Source organism: Pseudoliparis swirei, chromosome 22 (assembly GCF_029220125.1).
Source record: "Pseudoliparis swirei isolate HS2019 ecotype Mariana Trench chromosome 22, NWPU_hadal_v1, whole genome shotgun sequence".
Lineage (NCBI taxonomy): Eukaryota > Metazoa > Chordata > Actinopteri > Perciformes > Liparidae > Pseudoliparis > Pseudoliparis swirei.
Window position 1 is genome coordinate 110,912 of NC_079409.1, and position 9,285 is coordinate 120,196.

At 47.3% G+C, this 9,285-nt stretch overlaps 1 protein-coding gene across 1 annotated transcript in view; it reads right to left on the bottom strand.

Annotated features, from left to right (window-relative positions):
- LOC130213170 (DENN domain-containing protein 4B-like) overlaps positions 1–8,789 on the bottom strand; it is a 55,126-nt gene extending 46,337 nt beyond the window's left edge. Inside the window, exons 1-5 of the mRNA XM_056444637.1 lie at positions 8,671–8,789; positions 1,339–1,673; positions 844–1,099; positions 555–624; positions 134–303 (exon numbers count right to left, since the gene is read on the bottom strand). Coding sequence (XP_056300612.1) covers positions 134–303; positions 555–624; positions 844–1,099; positions 1,339–1,658 — 816 coding nt within the window. The 5' untranslated portion in view covers positions 1,659–1,673; positions 8,671–8,789. The remainder of the gene's footprint in view (positions 1–133; positions 304–554; positions 625–843; positions 1,100–1,338; positions 1,674–8,670) is intronic.
- Positions 8,790–9,285: the final 496 nt, after the last annotated feature.

Genomic DNA, 9,285 nt, shown 5'->3' on the forward strand with positions numbered 1-9,285 from the left:
AGGTCAGGGATCTTGGGCTCAAAAAGGTTGGTGACCACTGGTCTAGATGATGTTGTGAAGAATGTAAAGTTCAAATTTGTTATTTGGGGTTCTACAGATACACAGAACATGTTTGTGGTGTTGCTTATCCAACCTTGTCCCCAGAGGCGGAGGTGAGGACGAAGGTGGAGAAGACGGGCAGCTGGTACTTGGTGTTCAGAGGCCAGCTCTCCACGGTGACGCCCATCGGCAGGCAGAAGAGAGGCACCGACTCCGGCAGAGGAAACGCCACCAGGTCCTCATCCGGGTAGCGGCTGATCAGACCTACAGCACGCAGCAGTTAGTCCGCTTACACTGGACGAGCATGTTGCATACAAGAACTCCTCAGGGAAACTCTGCTTTGTCTTTGAAGATTGAAATCAAGCACAGCACCTGACTTCTGACCTGAAGCATAAGTCCATTATCAAAAATCAATTATCAGTTTAAAACGGTTCTAAACCAAAAGATGTGCAATTCACATGAATATTGAGGATCAGAAGAAGTCATCTCCAGGCTGAGAAGAGTCCGATACTCACTGGCTTTGTAGAGCAGGGCGTTGGCTTTGGCCACAGCTCTCTTGTAGCACACATACAGAGCTGGACCCCACTGGAGGCAAACAACACACAGCGGTTTGAGAGGCTTGATGTAAACACAAGGAACTCACAGAGGTTGATCTGTGATAGGAGACTGGACCTGTATCTGAGAACCACACTTTCAAGTTTTTATATTTTTCATTAGAATTTCAGAAAGGCTTTTATTGTGAAACATCCGCAGGAAGCGTTTCAAGAGAATGAGCGAACCGGTAAGAAAAGTCCAGGTGCTCACCATGCCGGTGTTGAGGTTCTTGTCCACTCGGCAGAAGGTGTGCGGGGCGACCTCTCCCTTGCTGGGCAGCAGCAGGCCGATGTCCGTGACGCCCAGCATGTGGAGGCCCTGCGAGTCGAGAGCCCGTCGGTACGTCAGGAACACCCGGTGAGCCGTGGGGGCGCCACCAGAGCTCAGGCTGGCCGAGCGGCTGTAGGGCGTCGTCTCGATGACGTACCAGCTCTGCTTCAGCTGGTCCTTCCCCTCATACAGAACCCTGCAGGGACACTCTGATCAGGCTTTGTGCGATGAACCTCCACCTCAGTTAGATGGTAGAGTCAAGGCAGCTGGAGGTCAAAACATGGGAAATGAGTCACTGGATGTACTCTCCCCAGATCTGAATGAGAAGAAGGTTCATCCTCTCGGTACCATGAATGTCTTCACGTCAGTGGACTGGGCTCACTCATCTGTCAGCACCTTGTTTTACCCCCCCGCCCTGAAGACAAGTGGTCTCACCCCAGGTCCAGGATGGGCGGCTTGTCCCGTCCTCGGCGGTAGCACAGGTACAGGTGAGGGTTGTTGATGAGGCCGGCGCTCAGCTCGGCCGAGTGGCCGCCCAGCGTCCTCTCGATGCAGGTGAAGCCCTCCGGCACCTCCTCGCCGAGCCCCCGAGCGATGACCGCCAGATCCGTCACCGACTCCACTGCTCTGGACGAGGACGAACAGGAGGAGGTGCAGGTTTTGGCATCCTCGTCCAATGGCCTCCAGGCCCCCGCAGGGTCGAGACCTGCTACTACGAAGTAGTCCACCAGCTGGGGACATTTCTCCTCGGTCATGCCGTCTGTCCTTCACTGCAGAGAGATTAATGAGTGTTACCCTGCCACTTGATATCAATAAATTATTTAAGTATCAAGAATAGTAAACCTCTACGACACAAATACTGAAATAACGCAGAGATTCTCTACAGTGTGTTGATGCCAGGGCAATGTGGTCTACAGAAACTAGGGCTGCAACTAACGATTATTTTGATAATCGATTAATCGGTTGATTATTTTATCAATTAATCGATTAATCGGATAAAAAAACAAAAAAACTTTAATTTTCAACCCTTTATTCAAAACAGGGTCCGTACGGTCATGGAAAACCTGGAAAAGTCATGGCATTTTTAAATGGCTATTAGCAGGCCAAGAAAAGTAATTGAAAAAAATAAAATCCCAAAATATTTGGAAAAGTAATGCAATTTGTTTTATTCAAATGTTAATTTACACGGTATATATACGGTATACTTTGGAATTCTCATTGTTATTTTAATTACTACATCTTCTCACTTTGTCACGTATAGACAGAGTTTTCACAAAATGTTTAATCATGGAAATTTGGTTTAAAGTCATGGAAAGGTCCTGGAGACCCACTGGTTACCATGGTGATGAACCGTCACAAACAGACTGACAGCTCTCCTCTCCTGAGCAGTGGTCCCCATGTGGCCCCGCCCCCTGAACAATATCAGAGACGCGTTCCGATTTATTATTTTGTTCACTTGGCCCGCTGCCGTTGAGATTGCAGTGAGACGCGGAAAAAATGTGAAGTGGTGCTCTTCTTCGCAATAAAACATCTTTGATGGACGTGTCGCGTCTCGGCCAATCAGCGTTCAGATGTCCACAGCGTTTGGGAAGTTAGGTTAGCTTGAATGTTAGTCCGCTACATCTGCTGCTGTCACGCTGCACGGTGTAACGATGCTAACAAAGTACCCGTACGTTAAACACCATGTGATTTAGGATATTTTTAGCATCGATACTTTATTAAAAGAGCGATCAGAGCGCTCCTCCGTTAAATGGTGTCTGCACGCGCAGCGCTCACAGCGAGTGGGGGCGTGGCTTATCTCCGTTGCCTTTCTCCGTGGAAAAATATTTTCCGCTCTCCGGCACGGAATAAATAACCATGTTTTCTACGTTATACTCTTGTGGCAATGCCACACACGTGGTGACATGTAGCGCCCTGGTGTCTGGGTTCATAACGTCACCCGGAGGCGCACTTAGCTCCGTGAATGTCTCCGACGACGTGAAGGACTTCCGCATCCAGCGCCACGTGAGCAGCAGCAGCCAATTAGATTCATCAACAGAGGAGCAGCTCAGCGCTGATTGGCTCTCACAACGCAGCGTTCCGTCTCTCCCTCCGCTCTGTTTCCCCAGCACCGCTCTGCGCTCAACTCAACTTTGTTTATACTCCGTGACTTATTGAGCGCCGTAATAATCGCGCGACACAACGAATCGATAATGAAATTCGTTGCCAACTATTTTAATAATCGATTTTTATCGATTCGTTGTTGCAGCCCTAACAGAAACCACTTCACCAGATCTTTGATCTCTGAGCTGATCAGTCAATAACTTCAGTTTGTCAGTTTCACATCAAGAAGTTTCAGCTCCTCATGTTTTATGACATTCAATTCAATTCAATTTCAATTCAGTTTATTTTGTATAGCCCATAATCACAAACACTCAGAGTGCTTTACAATCTGTACAAATACAACATTCCTGACCTTTGAGCTCACATCAGGAAAAACTCCCCAAAAAAATAGAAAACAAACTTTTATGGGACGACCAAAAGCCCAGAAGGGGATGACAAAGAGCCAAAAAGGGGACGACGAAGAGCTGAGATGGTGTCAACAACAGCCGAGAAGGTGACGACCAAGAAGGTGATGACCGAGATGGTGACGACCAAAAGCCGAGAAGGGGACGACAAAAAGACGAGAAGGTGACGACCAAGAGCCGAGAAGGTGACGACCAAGAAGGTGATGACCGAGATGGTGACGACCAAAAGCCGAGAAGGGGACGACCAAGAGACAAGAAGGTGACGACCAAGAGACAAGAAGGTGACGACCAAGAGACAAGAAGGGGACGACCAAGAGACAAGAAGGGGACGACCAAGAGACAAGAAGGTGACGACCAAGAGACAAGAAGGGGACGACCAAGAGACAAGAAGGTGACGACCAAGAGACAAGAAGGTGACGACCAAGAGACAAGAAGGGGACGACCAAGAGACAAGAAGGGGACGACCAAGAGACAAGAAGGGGACGACCAAGAGACAAGAAGGGGACGACCAAGAGACAAGAAGGTGACGACCAAGAGACAAGAAGGTGACGACCAAGAGACAAGAAGGTGACGACCAAGAGACAAGAAGGGGACGACCAAGAGACAAGAAGGGGACGACCAAGAGACAAGAAGGTGACGACCAAGAGACAAGGTGACGACCAAGAGACAAGGTGACGACCAAGAGACAAGAAGGGGACGACCAAGAGACAAGAAGGTGACGACCAAGAGACAAGAAGGGGACGACCAAGAGACAAGAAGGGGACGACCAAGAGACAAGAAGGGGACGACCAAGAGACAAGAAGGGGACGACCAAGAGACAAGAAGGTGACGACCAAGAGACTAGAAGGTGACGACCAAGAGACAAGAAGGGGACGACCAAGAGACAAGAAGAGGACGACCAAGAGACGAGAAGGGGACGACCAAGAGCCGAGAAGGGGACGACCAAGAGACGAGAAGGGGACGACCAAGAGACAAGAAGGGGACGACCAAGAGCCGAGAAGGGGACGACCAAGAGACGAGAAGGGGACGACCAAGAGACGAGAAGGTGACGACCAAGAGACGAGAAGGGGACGACCAAGAGACAAGAAGGTGACGACCAAGAGACAAGAAGGTGACGACCAAGAGACAAGAAGGTGACGACCAAGAGACAAGAAGGTGACGACCAAGAGACAAGAAGGGTACGACCAAGAGACAAGAAGGGGACGACCAAGAGACAAGAAGGGTGACCAAGAGAGACAAGAAGGTGACGACCAAGAGACAAGAAGGGACGACCAAGAGACAAGAAGGGGACGACCAAGAGACAAGAAGGTGACGACCAAGAGACAAGGTGACGACCAAGAGACAAGAAGGTGACGACCAAGAGACAAGGGGACGACCAAGAGACAAGAAGGGGACGACCAAGAGACAAGAAGGGGACGACCAAGAGACAAGAAGGTGACGACCAAGAGACAAGAAGGTGACGACCAAGAGACAAGGTGACGACCAAGAGACAAGAAGGTGACGACCAAGAGACAAGAAGGGGACGACCAAGAGACAAGAAGGTGACCAAGAGACAAGAAGGTGACGACCAAGAGACAAGAAGGTGACGACCAAGAGACAAGAAGGGGACGACCAAGAGACAAGAAGGTGACGACCAAGAGACAAGAAGGTGACGACCAAGAGACAAGAAGGGGACGACCAAGAGACAAGGTGACGACCAAGAGACAAGAAGGTGACGACAAAGAGACAAGAAGGGGACGACCAAGAGACAAGAAGGGGACCAAGAGACAAGAAGGTGACGACCAAGAGACAAGAAGGTGACCAAGAGACAAGGTGACGACCAAGAGACAAGAAGGTGACGACAAAGAGACAAGAAGGGGACGACCAAGAGACAAGAAGGGGACGACCAAAAAGATGAACTCAAGGCTCAAGTTGTCTCAGTACTTGTCCTCTGCAATGACAATAAATTGAATCTGAATCTGACGACCAAAAAGATGAACTCGAGGCTTCTTCAAAGCGTTAGTCCACACATGGTCTGGTCATGGTGACTTGATCTTCAGCGTTGACGTGTTAAGGCTGAAGATCAGTCTGGTGTTTAAATGTTCATGTCTCCATGTACAGGAAGGACAAAGGTCAAAGAAGCTGCAGATCAAAATCATCACCGATAGTAACTCCAACTACCTCACCTCCACCTGTCTTCACCTGTGAACTGCAGGGAACATCTGCTGCCACCAAAGTGAGTCGCCTGCTGAAATACTCTAGTAGAAAATACTATTTCGGCTGAAAAAGCTCATTTCCATCAAAATCACTTCCCTTTTAAAAAAAAGGGTCATGCGCAACAAGGGAACTCTCCCTCCCTAACCACCACCACACGCACATGCACACCTTACCAGAAAGAACAGCTGTAGTTGTTCAGAGTGCTCCTTGAAGACGCTCTGTGGAGGCAGCATCACAAGCCTCTCCTAGAACACGCTTCATGGCGTTTCTAACCCTAAACCTGACCCTAAACCCCTGACCCCCTAAACCCTAACCCCCTAAACCCTGACCCTCATGGCAGACGGTTTCTTTAAGCACTGAAGACGTTCACACCAAACGGTTCAGGACGAGTTGTAGAAAACAGGAAGTGAGGAGAGTTATTAATAGGATCAGCAGCTGAAACCTGCAGCTCATCATCAGTGTTCCCCTAAACACACTTCTGCTTCTAAAGCTAAACTCAACTCCTCTAACCCTAAACTCAACTCCTCTAAAGCTAAACTCCTCTAACCCTAAACTCAACTCCTCTAAAGCTAAACTCAACTCCTCTACAGCTAAACTCAACTCCTCTTACCCTAAACTCAACTCATCTAAAGCTAAACTCAACTCCTGTAACCCTAAACATAACTCCTCTAACCCTAAACATAACTCCTCTAAAGCTAAACTCAACTCCTAACCCTAAACATAACTCCTAACCCTAAACTCAACTCCTCTATCGCTAAACTCAACTCCTAACCCTAAACTCAACTCCTCTAAAGCTAAACTCAACTCCTCTAACCCTAAACATAACTCCTCTAAAGCTAAACTCAACTCCTCTAACCTTAACTCCTCTAAAGCTCAACTCAACTCTTCTAACACTAAACTCAACTCCTCTAACGCTAAACTCAACTCTTCTAACCCTAAACTCAACTCCTCTAACCCTAAACTCAACTCCTCTAACCCTAAACTCAACTCCTCTAACGCTAAACTCAACTCCTAACCCTAAACATAACTCATCTAAAGCTAAACTCAACTCCTCTATAGCTAAACTCAACTCCTCTAACCCTAAACTCAACTCCTAATGCTAAACTCAACTCCTCTAACGCTAAACTCAACTCCTCTATCCCTAAACTCAACTATCCCTAAACTCAACTCCTCTAACGCTAAACTCAACTCCTAACCCTCAACTCCAACGCTAAACTCAACTCCTAACCTCAACTTGTTTAACCCTAACTTTGCTCAAATTAATTCCAGCTTCTTATATGCTGCTTTATTGTGAAACTCTTGACACTGAAACGGGGAGTTTCTTTTCTAAATGTGCACACCTTGTGATTGTGTATTTCTCACGGAGAAGCCATCTCATGTTGTCTGTCTGCAGATATCTCAGCTGAGAAGCTTTGTTTTGAAAAGTTGCCACAGGAAGTCAGTGGTGAGAACAAAATAAGAGCCTTCAAGTCCAGTTTAAAAGAGACGCTTTTTATTGAGAAATGGAGGTGACCTTTGGTGGTGTGTGTGTGTGTGTGTGTGTGTCTGTGTGCGTCTCTGTGTGTGTGTGTGTCTGTGTGTCTGTATGTGTGTGTATGTGTGTCTGTGCGTCTCTGTGTGTGTGTGTCTGTGTGTGTGTGTCTGTGTGTCTGTGTCTGTTAGGGAGGACCACAAGGGTCTTTTGTCTCCTCTGGGTGTCACGGCAACACACCAGCGACTGATGTCATCCAATGAGAACATCACCAACATCTATAGGGGGGGGGGGTCTATAACCTGAAACATCTATCAGGGGGAGGATCTATAACCTGAAACAACTCTAGGGGGGGGGTCTATAACCTGAAACATCTACAGGGGGGGGTCTATAACCTGAAACAACTACAGGGGGGGTCTATAACCTGAAACATCTACAGGGGGGGGGTCTATAACCTGAGACAACTAGATAGATAGATAGATATATACTTTATTAATCCCCAAGGGGAAATTTGTTGTTACAAGTAGCAGCACCAATAAACCAAACACACAAGAATTAAAAAAAAACATAAATATAAAAAAACAGGGATGAAAGATATAGAAGTATACAAAGTAAAATACAAAACAAAATATATATGTACATATACAACACACATGCATACACAACACACAACATCAATGACAAATAAAATCAAATTCAAAAATATTAAATATAGACAGTGTGCAAAATGCAGAGTGTGTATATGTGTGCAGTGCAAATGAAATGTGTGTGTGTATGTGTGTAGTGCAAACAAATGAAATGTGTGAAATGCAGATCTACAGGGGGGGGTATATAACCTGAAACATCTACAGGGGGGGTCTATAACCTGAAACATTTACAGGGGGTCTATAACCTGAAACATCTACAGGGGAGGTCTATAACCTGTAACATCTACGGGGGGGGTCTATAACCTGACACATCTACAGGCGGGTCGATAACCCGAAAGATCCACAGGGGTCTATAACCTGAAACATCTACGGGGGTCTATAACCTGAAACATCTACAGGGGGTCTATAACCTCAAAGATCTACACGGGGGGTCTATAACCTGAAACATCTACGGGGGGGGTCTATAACCTGAAACATCTACAGGGGGGTCTATAACCTGAAACATCTACAGGGAGGGGTCTATAACCTGAAACATCAACAGGGGGGGGGGGGGTATATAACCTGAAACATCTATGGGGGGGTCTATAACCTGAAACATCTACAGGGGAGGTCTATAACCTGAAACATCTATGGGGGGGTCTATAACCTGAAACATCTATCAGGGGGGGGGGGGGTCTATAACCCGAACATCTATGGGGGGCCTGAGCAGCTGCAACGCAAGCGGCCACTAACCCAGGAAGTAGTTGGTTCCATCATCGGTGCTTTAACAGCGACTTTGCTCGTGACCCGTTCATACGTTCATGTATTTCAAGATATCGGGCACGAGCCTTAAGCGGTAGGAGGTGTGTCAGGTTGCGGGCGCGAGCCGCGTGGCTCCGTTAGACGCCATAACGTCAACTACCTTACGAGGCTAACCGGCCCGGTTACCGGGAGAGACGGTTCCTACCGTGCGGGATCCGCTGTCTGCTCCCGCTGGTCTCTGGATCCGGTTCAGGTCGTTGTCTCACGTGTGACGTCCATGTTTGCCGTCTGCGACGAGCTGCAACAGCGTCACGCTACAACACTTCCTGTTTCCGGTCACGCACTTCAAAATAAAGGTCTCCGAGTCTGTAAACACTGACAAGTAAAGCTGGAGAATGTTTATATTAATACAAAATGAAACCAAAAGAGTTCATGTCGCTATGATCCACTACAGTGATCACAAATAATAACAATAATATATTACATCTTAATGTACATTAATGTTCTAATAGTAGTTTAAACTAGTTTAAATAAGTACATCACAGTGTGGATCATAGAAACCACACAAATACCCCAACCTTCAACGTTAACACTTGGTAACCCTTAACCATGTGTTAAAGCTGCATTCTCTCTCCTGACCACCAGGGCGGCGCTACATGGTGATTGGCGCTTTGATTATAGATTCTGAGCCCCAGGGGCCGGTATTTCAAAACTTGTAATCCAGATCAGAATGATCCGGATAACCAAATCCCCATTTCCTCAGCCACGGATCAACCTGATCCATCCCGGTATTTCAAAACGTTGCGGGATTGGATCAGAG